Source organism: Callithrix jacchus, chromosome 8, assembly GCF_049354715.1.
Source record: "Callithrix jacchus isolate 240 chromosome 8, calJac240_pri, whole genome shotgun sequence".
NCBI classification, from domain to species: Eukaryota; Metazoa; Chordata; class Mammalia; order Primates; family Cebidae; genus Callithrix; species Callithrix jacchus.
The window spans coordinates 97,951,403-97,968,725 of NC_133509.1; the positions used below are offsets into that span (position 1 = coordinate 97,951,403).

At 42.2% G+C, this 17,323-nt stretch overlaps 1 protein-coding gene across 1 annotated transcript in view; it reads left to right on the plus strand.

Annotated features, from left to right (window-relative positions):
- The window catches only part of RHOJ (ras homolog family member J), a 90,665-nt gene that overhangs the window by 50,952 nt on the left and 22,390 nt on the right, over nucleotides 1-17,323 (plus strand). The window contains exon 2 of the mRNA XM_002754011.7: nucleotides 15,532-15,590. Coding sequence (XP_002754057.2) covers nucleotides 15,532-15,590 — 59 coding nt within the window. The remainder of the gene's footprint in view (nucleotides 1-15,531; nucleotides 15,591-17,323) is intronic.

Consider the following 17,323-nt stretch of genomic DNA (forward strand, 5'->3'; position numbering starts at 1 on the left):
GATTCCTCAACCACACACTTCCACAGCTCATCCCTATGTCACTTACTCCCTGCATTATATGTCAACTGGGGGCTGGCATCAGTTCTCTGTGACTAAAAATATTCTTTTATGTGTTATCCATCTGCTGAATCCCTATAGTGGGCCAAATACTCTGCCAGACATTTGTCCTCTAAGGAAGAGCTTGTGGATCAGACTGCACAGTCCTACTGTGTAGCCCTCATTAGAAATGTGTGATTGGAGGAGAGGGAGAGGCACAAGCTTCACAGGATAGGCATGCCAGAGCGACAGCAAAGGTAATCAGCATGCTACTGCAGCCTGCCCCTAACCATACCCATGCGTGCCTCTTCTATCACATCCTTTGTCTAACCACGTCTCTTGACCAGTCCCTACTTGGAGGGCACGGCTCAGTGATGTGGGAGTCCACCCAGGAAAGAACAGGTTGGACAGAAGTGACAAGAGTCTCTTGGCTGAGCAGAGAGAGGCTCATGCCTGTAATCCCAGCACTTTGGGAGTCCAAGGCAGGTGAATCACTTGAGGTCAGGAGTTCAAGACCAACCAGCCTGGCCAACAGGGTAAAACGCTGTCTCTACTAAAAATACCAAAAAATTAGCCAGACATGATAGCACATGCCTGTAGTCCCAGCTACTCAGGAGGCTGAGGCAGGAGAATCGTTTAAACTCAAGAGCTGGAGGTTGCAGTGAGCCGCGATCATGCCACTGTACTCCAACCTGGGGAACAGAGTGAGACTCTGTCTCAAAAAAAAAAAAAAATCTCTTTATCAGCTCACCTGCACCCAGTGCCCAGCATCCCTGACCACTATCCACTCAAGAGCCAAGCCCGGCTCAGGCTGAGTTGTGCTTCCAAGCAGAGTCAGCTCAGATAAAGAGCTTAACAATCCTCCAAAATGCATTTGGATTTTTCCAGATGAAGGGTCACAGGTCAAGTCTGAGGGAAGCAGAGAGAGGCCACAGGTCAGAGGGCTATCTGAGCCACCAGGTCAGTTGAGGATAACAATGAAGACACCATGGAAGCTGTGAGCCAGGCCCGAACAGCCCAGGAAACCAGACTGAACCAGCCCCTTCTTCTCAGGAAGTGCTTTGAAAGATGGATTCAGGTTACAGTAGCCCACGGCTCCCTACCTCCTCCTTCCTTCCTCTCTGGATTCCTTCCCTACCCACCCCATCCTTCTCTCCAGCAAATATGACTTTTTTTTCTTCCTCTGATTTTTTTTACAAGGCTGTCATTTCTCTGTAGTTACTGGCAAAGCCACTGAATACCACCCTCTCCAGCCTTACTGCCATGCCAGGTCCTGAATGCCTTACTCCATGAGGACAGGGTAGGGGAGGTGATTTCACATCCCTCCATGCAGGAAAAGTCCCGACCCTTCATTCACAGGGCTCCCTGGCACAGCCTCATTTTGCCCCTAACCCATTAGTGACTGATTCCAAGAGGGCCATCTTCTGATTTCTAATTCCCTTTCCTACCCTGGAGCCTTTAACCTTCTGGTCTAACAGAGATTGCACCCAGGCTAGCCTTGACAGTATCATACTTTACGCAGCTAAGTATCTGCCAGTTCCAAGAGAAAGATAGAGGTTAGTATAATAAGAGAGTTCAGCAAATAACCCCTTGACCTGTTTTTATAAATGTGCTGTGTTGGGGCTACAAGAAAAAGTATTAAATCATAAAAGTTTATCATCATTCCCCTCCTTCTATTTTCCCCTCCTTCGACTGAGGAGAGAAAGCACCCTTGGCCGCCCAGCTTCCCTTGCCCTCACAGCTCAAAGGAGAGTATGAGGGTACCAGCCATGTTCTGGCCTTTCCTGAATTGCCAGAAAGGAGACTGGACCCTTTACAAAGAAAGGCATGCTGCTGAAGAGGGTGGAAGCAAAGCGGTGAGGCTGCAGCAGGCCATGAAAGGTACCGAGAAGAAGCAGTGCTAGCTGGGAGCGGTGGCTCACACCTGTAATCTCAGCACTTTGGGAGGCTGAGGCAGGCGGATCATGAGGTCAGAAATGCAAAACCAGCCTGGCCAATATGGTGAAACCCCATCTCTACTAAAAATACAAAAATTAGCCAGGTGTGGTGGCACACACCTGTAGTTCCAGCTATTTTGGGAGTCTGGGGCAAGAGAATTGCTTGAACCTGGTAGACAGAGGTTGCAGTAAGCTGAGATCACGTCACTGCACTCCAGCCTGGGCAACAGAGCGAGACTCTGTCTCAAAAAAAAAAAAAGAAGAAGAAGAAGAAGCACTGCTATGGTTCAGGATTTGAATCCCCTCTGGTGTCTTTATCTTTCAGGTGAGATCCAAACAGTTTATGAGCATTTTTGGCTGCAGGTGCTGTGTGTTCCCTTGTATGTGAAGCCACCATGGGACTGTACACATGGTCCTCACTTATATTTGAGTTGCATTTTTTAATGCCTTTAAATGCACAGAAACTCTAGTGAATTAATTGTACCTTACCTAAAACCAGACAGGAAAGCATCAGCAAAGCCAATTCAAATCCTCAGATTGCTAATCCAGTGACCCAACTGACCCCAGGAGCCAAAAGTCACACAGGGTATCTTTCTCTCTTCGAGTGACAACACATGCCACAGGTTCTGACAGGACTCAACAGTAAGTGCAGCCCTTCACCAACTTTGAACCTCTCCTAGCTAGCCACGCACTTTATGCCGCTGATAAGCATTCCCAAAATTATATTTTTATTTTTAGGTGCTTTGAGGGAAAACAATTAGGAAAAATATGTGAACAAGGACAGAGAAATGGTAGACTTTACCTCATACAAACTCTGAGAATGTACTTAATAATAAAGGCAGCAGCGCAGAAAGAATCCAAACCCTGTTTTGTCTAAAATGATCATATATATAATCCTCCAATCATAATTAACCACCAAATGTGAATCAGCAGATACAAATATTTCTTGACAGATGTTAAGAAATAAAAAATAAGTTTACCTTATTTTTATTTGAAAAGAACCTATGTTTGTTACCTAAAAAGAATCCATATTCTGGCTGGGGATATTAGACAAAGATAAATGAAATAAATAAAGGGAAAAACCACAAATATATAAAATTCTAGGACTGAATAACAGAGACAGACAAGTAAATATAATCTTAGGACGACAAGCATGCACCAAAGTAGAAAACAGGAACGCTTAATGTTCTCCAAATTATATTGTAAACATCTGGAAAAGAAGTTATTGAGAGCAGAAACACACACTAAATATTTACTTGAGCTGGGCACAGTGGCTCATGCCTGAATCTCAGCACTTTGGGAGGCCAAGGCAGGTGGATCACCTGAGGTCAAGAGTTCGAAACCAGCCTGACCAACAAGGTGAAACCCCATCTCTACTAAAAGCACAAAAATTAGCTGGGCATGGTGGCAGGCACCTATAATCCCAGCTCTTCAGGAGGCTGAGACAGGAGACAGGAGAAGTGCTTGAAGCCAGGAGGTAGAGGTTGCAGTGAGCCGAGATCATGCCACTGCACTCCAGCCTGGCAACAGAGCGAGACTCAGTCTCAAAAAAAAAAAAAAAAAAAAAAAAATTCACTTAGCTAGTTTATCTCACTATGCCTAGACATTGTCAATAAAGGGCTATATTTAGAACCAATTCACTATTGTTGTCTTTACAGCTCATATATTTCTTTCAGTTTACAACTAGTACATTTTGGCAGATTCCCACGTTCTCAAATACACATTATTTTCTTGGCACCTTTGGAAAGCAAGTATAGGTAGAGCATTAGTGGTTCATCAGAGTCTTCTGAAAAAGATGAGTTGCTCTGCAATACACAGTTTATAAACCTCCACTGCAGCAGACCTATTTATCACACGTTCTACTCGTAAAATTATAAGCTTGGTCCTACAGCCTAACATAAATCTGGATAGGCCTAAGACAAAAGCTTCTAAGAGTCAATCTAGGAAAAATGATAGAATTTAAGTGATGAGAGGTCACTTAAATGACATTTAATCCAATCCATATATACATAAACAACAGCACAATAACCATGATTCCTAAGCACCCAAATACTAGTTTCTCTAACTGCTTTACACATTCATGGTAGCAAAGAACAGAAAAATTAAGGTGTTTTCTGTGGTTATTTTCCATATATATGTAGAACTTTATCTCCTGCTATCTACACATTATGTCCTGAATATTTTACCACACTCCCCATTATTTTTTTAAAAGGTTTCATCTTAAGGGTGCTCTGTAGCTGTTGAGTACCAATCTCTGATTGTTGAGTGTATAAATTGTTTCCAAGTGTTAGACTATAAACACTTTGATGATGAATGGACTTACATACATACATTGTTGTACACATGTTCAGTCATTTCTTTTTGCCATAATTACCAAATGCCCTCTAATTATATCAACACTACATTAGCTTTTGTTTTGTCATGGAGGATACACTGCAGAAATAAGATTGCCTAGTCAAATGTAAAAAAGATGTTTCATGTTTAGGCTTTCCATCTATGTAGCCAAACGGCTTTCCAAAAACAATTCAGCCATAATTTGCATGTGCTCCAGCAGTGTGAAGTGTCCCCATCTTTATGCACTCACCAGCACTGGGTATTTCTTCTCTTCATCATTGCCAATTTAAATGACACAGGTTGTATCTCTGTGTAATTTAAATTGTTTTTACTCCAATGTTAATTTGCCCGTTATATTTATTTATTGGTAAATTGTCTATAAACTTTCTTATTTTCTTTTGGGTTGATCCTTATTGATTAGAAACCTGTTTATGTATCAAAGATATAATCTTCTTTGACCCTCATATATTATAATCATTTTTCCCAGTATATTTACCTCTCCTTTTTTTTACTCCATCAGTGACCTACTATACCTTTCTTTTTTAAAATTCAAATATAGCCATCTTTTTCTTTATAGATTTCATAATTTGCTTTTGTATTTTCAAAGTTTTTTTTATTTCCAAATAGTGACCAATTGGATAACTATAATACATCATCGACTACTTCTTCTTTTCCCAGCGATTTGTAATGTCATTTATCATATACCAAAACCTTACATATGTCACATAGGTACTGTGACAGAGAGAGAATCCTGTTTAGTTTCAATGATTCTTGTGCTGGAGCCAAACGGCTTTAATTAGTAAAACTCTATAATACACATTAACATATATAGTATGCCATATAATACATGTTAACGTATACATTATGCCATTCTTTTTCATCATTAGCTATTCTCACCAGTTTAGTTTTTCATATGGCCACCATAATCACTTTGCCATGTTTCCAACTGAAAAGTCCTGTTGAAATGACTTGAAACTTATTAAATTGGGAATGTCTGACATCTTCCCACCACAAAGCTTTCCACCCGAGAACATAAGCTGTTTTTCTATTTGTTTTCTTTTATGTATCTCAGCAAAGTGATGTGCTTTTTCTTCATGAAGGTCTTGCACATCCCTAGACACTTTACACTTTTTATTGTGATTGTGAAAAAGATCTTTTCCATTACATTTCCAACTAGGTATAGCTGGCATCTAACGGAATTCTTAGAAGCCTAATAATTTTTGAAAGCTATTGACAAGAATGTACTATACCACTTTTATCATCACTTACAACTCGGTCACTCTTCCCAAAGTCTTACTTAAAAACAACTCCCCTGTCCTCTGTAGCTAATGTCAGGCTGGTCTGGCTTCAGTTAGACTCTCACACATCTTGCCAGTGGTCCTGCCCTGCTGGCCTTGAATCGAGTAGCCTGGGAAAGTGGAAGAGAGTCCCAAGCACAGATTCTACCTAGCAGAGTCACATGTCCATGGCATCCCCTCACAGCAGGTGAGTCAGTTCTAATGTCATTACTGGTAATCTATCCTGCCATTAAGTGTCCAGAAAAGCTCATAGATGACCCTTTGGGAAATGCCAAAGACTCATCAAGAGAAAACTGATGCCTCCATGAAAACCTTCAGTTTTGTTGGAGGATAATGCATAATGCATTTTTCATTCACTTAGCCAATATTTATGGAGCTACATGCCTAGCCTATGTTAGAACCTGGGACATGAGAATAAATAATACACTGCTTCTTATGACATGGATAAGTAAACACAAAATAGGCTTAAGATATTTGAGGGGCATCAGAGACACATTACGGAAGTAAGTTTTCCAGCTCGTAGGAGTTTTCCAGGCTGAGTATGGAGAAAGCATTCCAAAATTTCTTTTCCAGAATTCTAGAGGGAAGAGTTTAAGCAAAGGCATCATGAGTACAACAGATTGCAAGAAGTAGGAGGGTAAAACATAAAAGACAGCTGGGAAGGTAAGCTGGAACCAGATTGCAAAGACTTTGAAAGCTCTTAGATGGTATTTGAATGTTACTTTGGAGATCATTGGGAGCTACAGCTGCATCACCTCTGGTTGTAGTGAGGAAAAGGACAGACAGAAGATGGAGCCTGGAAAATGGGATGCCGACTAGAAAACTTTTGCAATGGACAAGGTGGGGCTGGGATGTTAATGGGGACAGCTAAGAGGATGGTAAGGAAGAGACAGATTCTAAAGATAATTAGAAGGTAGAATTGGCAGGATGTGGAGATCAAATAAATGCTGAAGAAGAAAGAGTGAGGTCAAGCAAGACTGAAACTCCAGATGTGAATGTCTTGGAATTGTGGCTCTGTCTTCGGTTTGGCTTCAGCTCAGAGTCCTGGAACTAAGCAAATTCCTCTCCCTTCTCTTCCTCCTTCTCCTCTCCTCCTTCTCCATCATCAAACAGATACTGAAAAGGGCAGATCTTTCCCCAAATATCCAGCTCACCCCAGAATAGGGCAACTTTATTCCAGAAAGCTCTGTTCCCAGAAGTATTGTTAATTCAGAAGCCATTTGCCCAGTGATACCACCTTATATTTGTGTAAGTTTTGGGTACAAAACCTTATATAAACCTCATTGTGCCAATAAGAAAATCGAGGCTTAGGTTAGTTGCAGCTTGTTCAAGTTTCAAGAGTTCGTTCACAGTGGGTCTAAGGGCTCCAACCAGTTCTTCTGCATTAAAATCCAGGGAGGTTACAAACTGGTACAACTGGCCAGATGTGGTGGCTCACGCCTGTAATCCCAGCACTTTGGGAGGCCAAGGAGGACAGATCACTTGAGGCCAGGAGTTTGTGACCAGGCTGGCCAACGTGGCGAAACCCCATCTCTATTGAAAAAAAAATACAAAAAAATTAGTCAGGCATGGTGGTTAATGCCTATAGTCCTAGCTACTCAGGGGGCTGAGGCAGGAGAGTCACTTAAACCTGGGAGATAGAGGTTGCAGTGAGTCAAGATCATGCCACTGCACTCCAGCCTGGGCAACAAAGCAAGACTCGGCCTCAAAAACAACAAATTGGCACAACTGTAAACCAAATCACTAGTCACAATAGGCATACCTAAAGGAGAAAAGAAACAAGACCAAGGCTGGAGCATGGCACTTGTATGCTACCCTGTCCAAATGGGACTCTCATTATTGGAGGACGAATATACAGATCTAAGGAAAGAAAGTCCTCAGCTCAAAACCCTAACATATTCTCAGGAAACCTCTTTGATTTTCTGTTCAATCTTTGTTCTACGAAAACAGGACCTCATGCCAGCACATCAGATAAGGGACTTGCCTGACCAACTTCCATTTCACATGCACACACAGCCTGCAGCTCGGGTGACAAGAGGCACTCTTTGCAAAGAAGGGAAACAAGGGAGCTGGCTGAGGCAAGCTAGTGTCGGAGAAGAATTGCCAGCAGCATGAAGAAGAATGAAACTCCACCAGGGAAGAACTCACTACCATTCATATTTATGTAAATTTATTGTTTCTGGTGTCATATAAACTGGTAACTTATTTTGATTTGAAGAGAATTTCAACCCTGATGCTTGTGAGTTTGCTCCTTATAAAAGGTACATGAATGTCTGTAAGCCTTCAAACAGGTCAAAAAAGCACAAAAGCAGCCTGCAGCAGCAGACGCTGGAGCTAAGTGAGTCACTGTCCGGAAAGGATCATCAAGGCCACAGAAAAAGAAGAGGAGCAGGAGACAAGGCTCAGTTCCGATGAGAAAGGGCAGTGGAAGCTGCTGAAGATATTCGGTCTGCGTGATGAGGGTCGGAAGTGCAAATGCTCATCTACATTCTCCATGCCTTGCAGCCCTCTCTACATGTATGTGATGGTCACCCTTGACTTTGGATCGTTTCTTACGCCGCATTAGAGTACACACAATTAGTTCACTTTCCAGGTGAGACAGAGGCCCAGTGACTACTTCACACCATTTCACCAAATGAGTAGCAACATGGACTCAAATTCAGACATTGGGAGGGGGGCGAGGGTTGAAAAATTACCTAATGAGTACAATGTTCATTATCTGGGCAATGGGTACACTCTAGAAGCCCAGGCCCCATCAGTATACAATATACCTATGTAACAAGCATGCAAATGAACCCCTGAACCTAAAATTAATTTTTTAAATCCAGGCATTATAAAAAGCATTAGAAACTTGGACATAAGGCCAAAAGCATGCAATATGTCCTTCCATCGTCATTCTATGCAGTGTTTAACACCCCACCCTCAAGGATTAATTATCCAAAGGAAGGACTTTCATTTCATTCTGCTATTAATTACAAGCTAAGACTTTATGAAGTTACATGTTAACTTGTAAATCTTAGTGAGTAGAGTCACAAATAATTCCCATTTGGTGGAAAAGACATCGAAAGTTATCTTTTCTATAGGACAATAACCAGTTTTCTATTGAACCTAACCACCCATGCTAACATTGCCTTTTTTTTTCTTTTTTCTTTTATTTTATTTTGAGACAGAGTCTCACTCTGTTACCCAGGCTCTGAACTGAAGTGTCACAAACACGGCTCACTGTAGCCTTGATCTCCTGGGATCAAGCCATCCTCCCACCTCAGCCTCCCAAGTAGCTAGGGCTGATGCACATCACCATGCCTGGCTAATTTTTTTTAATGTTTTGCAAAGACAGGGTATCACTTTGTTTCCCAGGCTTGTCTCAAACTCCTCAACTTAAGCAATCCTCCTGCCTCAGCCTCCCAAAGTGCTGAGATTACTGGCATGAGCCACTGCACCTGGCCTAACATTGCTTTTTAAATATATAAACACCTAGTTATTCAAACATGCTCTTTGAACAAGATTTACCATCTTACAAATGAGTTAATAAATCACTCACAAATGAGTTAATAAATCTTTGACATGTGCTCATCCTGTACTCACATGAAAGCTGTGTTTTTAGCTTTCTGAAAATTATACTTCTTGCTATATCCAGAATCTTGTGTTTCTTTCTCCAAAATAGCACCTTTATGGTACTACATATACCACATAGTCAGGTGTGCCTCATTCTACCTGGCAAATACAGTACACTAGACATAGTAATGCAGATAGCTGGTTATGTACTAGCAATTGAACGGCACTTGGAGGAGTCCCTGTAACTGACCTGACATTTCCAACATTTCTCTCAAAAGCCATCATATATTCAACGTACTCACCTCAGAAGACCACTCTCGGCAGCTGAGACATCCAGCCCACCACCCAGTGAGGAAGGGGCTTTGAGAGTTTACAGGGCATGACCAACACTTCCTCATCCAGATTTACAAAACACACAGTTTTGTGAGATAACTGAAATGCTGAGGGAAGTAGACTGTAAGTTCTACCTGAGATATTTTCTCTCTGGGTGAAACTCAAGACAGCAAGACCATGACTTGGATTTCATTAGCATCTCACACCAAGTCACAAAGTTAACCACTCCAATTTACTCAAAGAAGAAACACACGAAAGCAAAGACTGTAATGGATTTGGGGAAGAGGACCTTCATTTTACATACTTAACGGGTCACTGACAACTTTTCACACTTTATTGAGAGAACCATCTGAGCCATTAGCAGGTCATTTGACCTACTCTCTTTAAAACCTCTCTAAGCTCAGAAAACAACACTAATAGCTCCAGGAATCGAAGGTGAGCTGAGATTTTAGTCTGACCACTGTCCACCAGGCAGATTTGCTGGCCATAGGCAATTCCCAGCAGTTCCAATCTTGCCAGGAGCTTCAGGCTGCCCCTCTGAACATTTTGAAGAACTTTCTTCTACCCGTGGTGCTCTATTTCTGTACTGTGTATTCAGCATCTGTTATGTATGCCAAGAACCAGCTGTGTACTCTGGGGGATACTGGGCATGGGGATTCTACACTCAAGGATCTTCCTGTCCAGTGGGAAATAACAGATCTAAATAGCTACATATAGAGTAGAAAATGACTAGTAATTCACAAATATTAAGATTCTACCATGTGCCAGTTACAGGTCACTGAGTATTCAGTGGCAAGCAAGGCAGGCTAGTCCTTTTCCTTAGGATGGGTTCAATAAGCATTTGCTGCAAGAGGAAAAATAACAGTTGTTCGCACCCTCCATAGGCCAGGCTATGTGCCAGGCATTTTCTCATTTAATTTCCTCCTCAAAGGAACTTTCTTTGGTAGGTGATGTTATCCCCATATTTAGTAGATAAGGAAAATGGGCTCAGAGATGGTAGGTGACTTTCTCAAGGTCGTTACAGTCAAGAATAGCAAAGATAGGGTTCAAATACAGAACTACCTGACTTGAAAGATCCTGCTCCTTGAACCTCACTACATTTACTAGCAGCATTTTATGGCAATATCTTCCTTCAGCGCAGGTGTGACTGACTCATCTCCAAATTAAGAAGCCTCATGGGACACGGGCTGGCAAGCAATAAGGCATCCATTGCTAGCCCATGACAAGGACTCACAAAGTCATGACCCATATAACCCTCAATGTTTGACGCTTGATCTATCTCTGGCTGTCCCTTGACGTCCTCTGGCATAAACTGTGAGATCTACTTATCTTCCTTTTGATAGAATGAGATAATAAAAAGCAGAGAGGAGGAAATGAAAAGTTAAGGGCGGCCGGGTGCGGTGGCTCACACGTGTAATCCCAGCACTTTGGGAGGCCGAGGCAGGTGGATCACCAGGTCAGGAAATCGAGACCAGCCTGGCTAACACAGTGAAACCCCATTTCTACTAAAAAATTCAAAAATTAGACATGAGTGGTGGCACACACCTGTAGTCCCAGCTACTTGGGAGGCTCAGGCAGGCAAATCATTTGAATCCAGGAGGGAGAGGTTGCAGTGAGCCAAGATTGCACCACTGCACTCAAGCCTAGCAACAGAGCGAGGCTCCATCTCAAAAAAAAAAAAAAAAAAAATTGCTGGGCACAATGGCTCACGCCTGTAATCCCAGCACTTTGGGAGGCCAAGGTGGGCAGATCACCTAAGGTCAAGAGTTCAAGACCAGCCTGACCAACATGGAGAAACACTGTCTCTACTAAAAATACAAAATTAGCCAGCATGGTGGCACATGCCTGTAATCCCAGCTACTCAGGAGGCTGAGGCAGGAGAATTGCTTGAACCCGGGAGGTGGACGGTGCAGTGAGCCAAGATCATGCCATTGCACTCCACCGGGCATAAAGAGTGAAACTCCATCTCAAAAAAAAAAAGTTAAGAGCACAAGCTTTGCCCCATTTTTAGGATTCCTTTAGCAGGAGTAGCCCCACACAAGACAGACTAGACAGCCACTACACACAAAACTGAACATCCAACATGGCTCCCACACCCAAAATGGCATCTTCCCTTCCCCTACCATTCTGCCTTAACTCAAGGAAATTATTTCAAGTCCTTCTCTTTTACTCGTTTTGAGGAAAAGAATAATTCAGGACTTCATAGCTTAGCAAAGCCATCATAATGAAGCCTAAGTTAGTGAGCCAGGGCAGCCCTGCCCTGTGTTCCCACCTTCTTGGCATCATCTTCCCTAGTGCACCCTGGGCAGCTCCAGACCACAGCTCTTCTTCCCCCAGTGCACCCTGGGTAGCTCCTGGCCATTCTCAGGAACTGAGCTCAGACACCTCCTTCTCCAGAAACCCTTTCTTTTGTTAATTCCAACTTTTATTTTAGATTCAGGGAATACATCTGTAGGTTTGTTCCATGGGTATCTTGCATGATGCTGAGTATGATTGATCCCATCACCCAGGCAGTAAACATAGGACTCAGTAGTTTTTCAACCCATCCTTCCCTTTCTCCCTCTCTTTCTCCCCTCTAATAGTCCCCACTGTCTACTGTTACCATCTTTGTTCCATGATTTCCCAATCTTCAGCTCCCACTTATGAGAACATGCAGTATTTGGTTTTCTATATCTGACTTAATTAGCTTATGATAATGGCCTTCAGGGACACCCATGTTGCTACAAAGAACACAATTTTATTCTTTGTATGGCTCCAGAGTATTCCATGAGGTATGTGCACCAGGCTTTCTTTATCCAATCCACCCTGGATAGACACCTAGATTGATTTCATGTCTTTGCTATTGTGAAGAGTGTTGCAAGGAACATACAAGTGTATATTTTTTTTTGGGAGAACAGGGGTTTTTGGTTTGGGGTTTCTTTTTAATATATAGACCCAGCAATGGGATTGCTAGGTCAAATGGTAGTTCCAACATTTTTTGAGAAGTATCCAAACTGCCTTCCACAATGGCTGAACTAATTCACACTTCTACCAGCAGTGTATAAGCTCTCCCTTTTCTCCACAGTCTGACCAGAATCTCTTGTTTTTTGACTTTTTAATAATGGTCATTCTGGCTGCTGTGAAATGGTATCTTACTGTAGTTTTGATTTGCATTCCTCTGATGATTAGTGATGTGGAACTTTTTTTTTTATAAACCTGTTTCTTGGCCACTTGTATTCCTTCTTTTGAGAATTATCTGTTCATATCTTTTGCCCATGTTTAAGGGGTTTTTTGGGTTTTGCTTGTTGAATTAAATTCCTTATAGATTCTGAACTAGTTTTTCAGGTTTGCTTTGGAATGCCCTTACCCAAGAGGAGGGGTCCATTCAGTCAGTAGTGGGGCTTAGAATTTTATTTTTGGTCTACAGTAGTTTGATAAGAATGCTGTTGAATCTGTAGATTGCTTTGGGCAGTGTGGCCATTCTAACAATATTGATTCTTCACATCCATGAGCATGGAATGTTTTTCCATTTGTTCGTGTCATCTATAATTTCTTCCAGCAGTGTTTTATAGTTCCCCTTGTAGATGTAGGTATTTTATTTTTGTGTGGCTATCGTAAATGGGATCGTATTCTTGATTTGGCTCTCAGCTTGGATGTTATTGGTATATAGAAATACTACAGATTTTTGTACATTAATTTTTTTATCCTGAACCTTTACTGAAGTCATTCATCAGTTCTATGAGCCTTTCGACAGAGTCTTTGTGGTTTTCCAGATATAGAGTCATATTGTCAGCAAAGAATGATAGTTTGACTTTCTCTTTTCATATTTGGCTCAGAAAGCCTTTTCTGATCCAGCTCCAGCAGTGTGTGTGTGCAGACATGTGCACAGCCAGCAGCGCCCCTATAACCCTTACACTGCCGCATGACCCTATAACCCTTACACCGCCCCTGCCACAGCTCATGCTACGCTGCACAATGCCCATGCTTCGCCAGGAAACCACTTGTCTCCATGCTCTGTGGCAGGAGGAATTGTATCTGGTCTTCCTACTCCCACCATTGAGTTCAGTCCAGGAACCCAGTAGACTCTGGAAAAAAAGAACAGAGAAAAAAGAAAGCTTTGCCCAGACCCTCCGCCCACCACTGCACCTTCCTTTGCTCACTTCAGGCCTGGTGTAATTCCCAGGGATCAAAGCTGCCAAAGGAGAAAAGGGTGAGGCCTGAGGAAAAACAGATGGGAGAGAATGACTGAGAAAACAAGGAATATCTGAGCGGGCGCTCCAGGGCTTCAGTAACAAAGGTCAGAGCCATTGCTTAGCAATACTTGTAGTACCCAGTGGGGCAGTGAGGATGACTCAGCTTCTAGGGCTCACTCCACAGATGGCCCTGGGCTTGTATTGTCATGACACAGTCTAAGGGGTCTGCGGAACAGCTGCCCATGACCTGCAGGTACTGGGCTCACTCGAGGCACCATGCTGTAATCGCTGGATGTTTCCCTTCATGCCTAATCCATGACAAGTCAATGAACTGGTAATTAAAGAAACCATTTGGGCAGATTTCAGGAACATCTGACTGGTCTCCCTTTTGCCATTGTGCATGAAGAGGAAAAATTAAACAGGATGAGAGCTCTGGGTCACACAGCCTCACCTCCATTTCTATTGCTAACCCGACTTGTGAAAGGAAGTGAAACCATTTAAATGCCCTTCTTCTGTCAGCGTGGTAACCAGGGGTGGATGGAGCTGGGTCCACCATTTGACAATACACTTTTAACAGCTCATCTGAGTGGCTGTGGCCACACTATCAAGCTGAACACATGTTGATCTGAGTAGATTAGAAAAATAGTTCCCAGTGTCTGAGGATGCAGTGCTTTTAAACAAGTGCTTTGCATTTCAAAGAATGAACCATTAAGAAGTTCACTGTATACATGTAGCCCATGAGCCTGAAAAGAAATAAAAGTAAAATCAATACCAAAACAGCAACCCTAAGCAGCAGGCTGGAGGATTTGGCCGTTAGGGATACGGTTATAAAAGACTGCTATTCAGTTTCTCTTTCATTTCGTGCACACCTAATGATAGGAGGAATCAAAAATCATCTTCACATTGAATTTGCACATTTTTAATCAACAAGAGAAAAAGCTCACACTTTTCTTCATATTTTATTTCCTTTTCCCAAAAAGAGATTCAATTTTTTTTTGAAATGTAAATGCGCTCTTTCCATTCACGAAAAGAATTCTATTACTCCTGCATTCAATCTGTTCAATCTCAGTTTAGTTTCAAGTTGAGTTTCATTTCCAGGCATGGACAGAGTGGTTGCTGTCCCTGTTTTGCTCCTCATTTTCCGGGTACAATTCCTTGGCAAATCCATAAGCTACTGAGTAAGTCAAACTCACTACTTTTCACCCTCTAAACGCCCTTTACAAATGTGAGACTGAACACATACAACATGTTCTACAACTCAAGTTCAAAATCATAATGAAATGAATCAATTGTGTTCAAGCACAGGAATATCTAATTTTAAAAAAACTTTTCAAAATCAATGCTAAACCCTTCTCATTTAATTATTTGCCTTGCTTTACAGACTATAAAAATATGTATTAACAGGTGTGATCATATTCTTTGTATTTAGGGTTTGGTAAATATTTCAGAGACAGATAAAAGCAGAGACATTTCCAATAGACAAGCTGTTTACACAATTCTGTGCCCTGAAAGGTGTCTCACACCAAAGAAGGCAATAATCAAAGGAAAAAGGGGTCCAGCGTTCTTTTTCATCAGAATGCTTGGTATTCCAGAGGTAAATAAGGATCAGTGGGCAGACCACAGTGTCCTGTTGGCGCCAGTAATACTCATCCCTGTTGTGAAATTTGGACTTGGCTCAGACCATCTGCCATCACTGCAGCCCAAGGTTACCTTTCATTTGGAAATTATGCTGTCAACTTTGTTTAGGAAAGCATGGGCATGGCATATGCTTCTCCTTGCTGCCCAAGGAGATGCCAGCATGGAAAAATGTGAAGGCTCCTGATTGAAACCGGTGTTTACGGACTCTCCTCTTCTCTTCTCCCCTAGTTACTGTGACAGTGGGAGGCAAGCAACACCTGCTCGGACTGTATGACACCGCAGGACAGGTACATTTTTATTAACTTGATTCATTGGAGCGGGGTGGTGTACGGGAGAAAAATATCCGTTTGGTTAGGCAGGCGGGACTCATAGCACAGATATTACCCATTCTGATCATTTGGGGCCAATCTGTTGTCTGCCTAAATGACAACCAAAAGCACATTCTCAATATTTTAAAAATACTTACAACTATGAAAATCTAAATTGGTATATTATTCAAGGTATTGACAGGTAAATAATGATCATTCATTGACTGATGACCATCAAAAACCAAAATGACACATTTGTGACCAAGAGTTTCCATTTCTTTCTGTGAAAACCCATTCCAGATCCAGGATTCATAGGTCAATTTCACAGTGTTTAGTTCCACTCTTTTTTTTTTCAGGTTGTTTTCTTTGCCTGCCCTTTATTTGAATTGCCTAATGAACTGCGAAAAGGCACAAAAAGAGAGTGGTGGGAGTGAGGGGAAGAGATAGGAGAAGATGGATTGAATGTTGGAAGGAAGAAAAGCCAGGATCCTAGAGGTTTTCCAAAAGTAAGAGTCAATCCTGAATAACTGGGGGTTGACCCTAAATTCCCTAAGATTCTTAAAATAGTCTCACTTTGTCAGAAATGTTTCTTCAAGTTGGAGAAACTGGCCCACCAATAATGCAAGATAATGGGCTAAAACTCTCAACATTTAATCCATTGGCACATGCTCTCTTTGGGTGAAAATGCTGCCTTTCTGTCTTTCCCAGCATCTGCACATCGCTATGAAGTTCCTAATGTTCTAATATTCTAATCCGGTTGGTGGATTAGTAGAGGGGAAGCAGTTAAGCAACTGATGGCCGTGGCCCAATTTCTTGGATAGAGCTTTTGTTACCATATGTCTTGGGTCATTTATTTAGGTCAAAATCAGCAGGTTGTTCAGTCTGTCCAATTCATACATCCTTTGGAGCGAACATTTTACCATGCTATTTCTCAGTGTGAGTTTCCTGGTAATTGTTATAGTGATGCATTCGTCTAGGCCTTTTTTTTTTTTTTACAACTATCTGAATATATATCATTTTACTCAACTTGAAAGCTCCTCACAAGACTATAAATAAATGGAATTCTCTTTGGGGATTTCTGCGAAAATGTGTGGGGGCCCCTGCATAAACCTATGTGGAACATCAAAGGCTGCTGTTGGCCAGGCTAGGGTGCAGAACATAGCCTGGCCAACACCAGCCTGGTGCTGGAAAATCTAGCACCAGACTCAGAGCTTCTAAGATCATGCAGGGTCCCCTCATTGACGGATGCCTGTTCTGGTAAGCTACCACCAGGAACTGGGAGTGGAAGAGACACGTGTGTCTCACGTCAATAGCAAGACACACGACTAAGAAAGGAGCACCCCATGTGCTCAAATGAAAAAATCTGTTTGCTCCTGTAATCTAAGATACAAGGGCCTCAGGATAGATCATACCCCCAATAGAAAACTTTCCAGCAACAAGGGTACACCACTTTGGAGGCTGACGTTGCCTACTCTAACTCAATCACACAATCACTGGGTGTCCCCATTCATCAGAAACTCACAGCCTGAAATAAACAGGAGTTTGTACCCTCCTCCCCCAAAGTCAAATTTTATGAACATAATCCGGTTTAAAAAGTTCAATAAGGAAGTGATTATTTCACGACTCTGAAACCTTTCTCTGGTCCCTCTGGCTTCAGAAAATGTCCGCCTCCTGAGTTTAAACCTCCCAAGTAACGGGGATTACAGGCACCC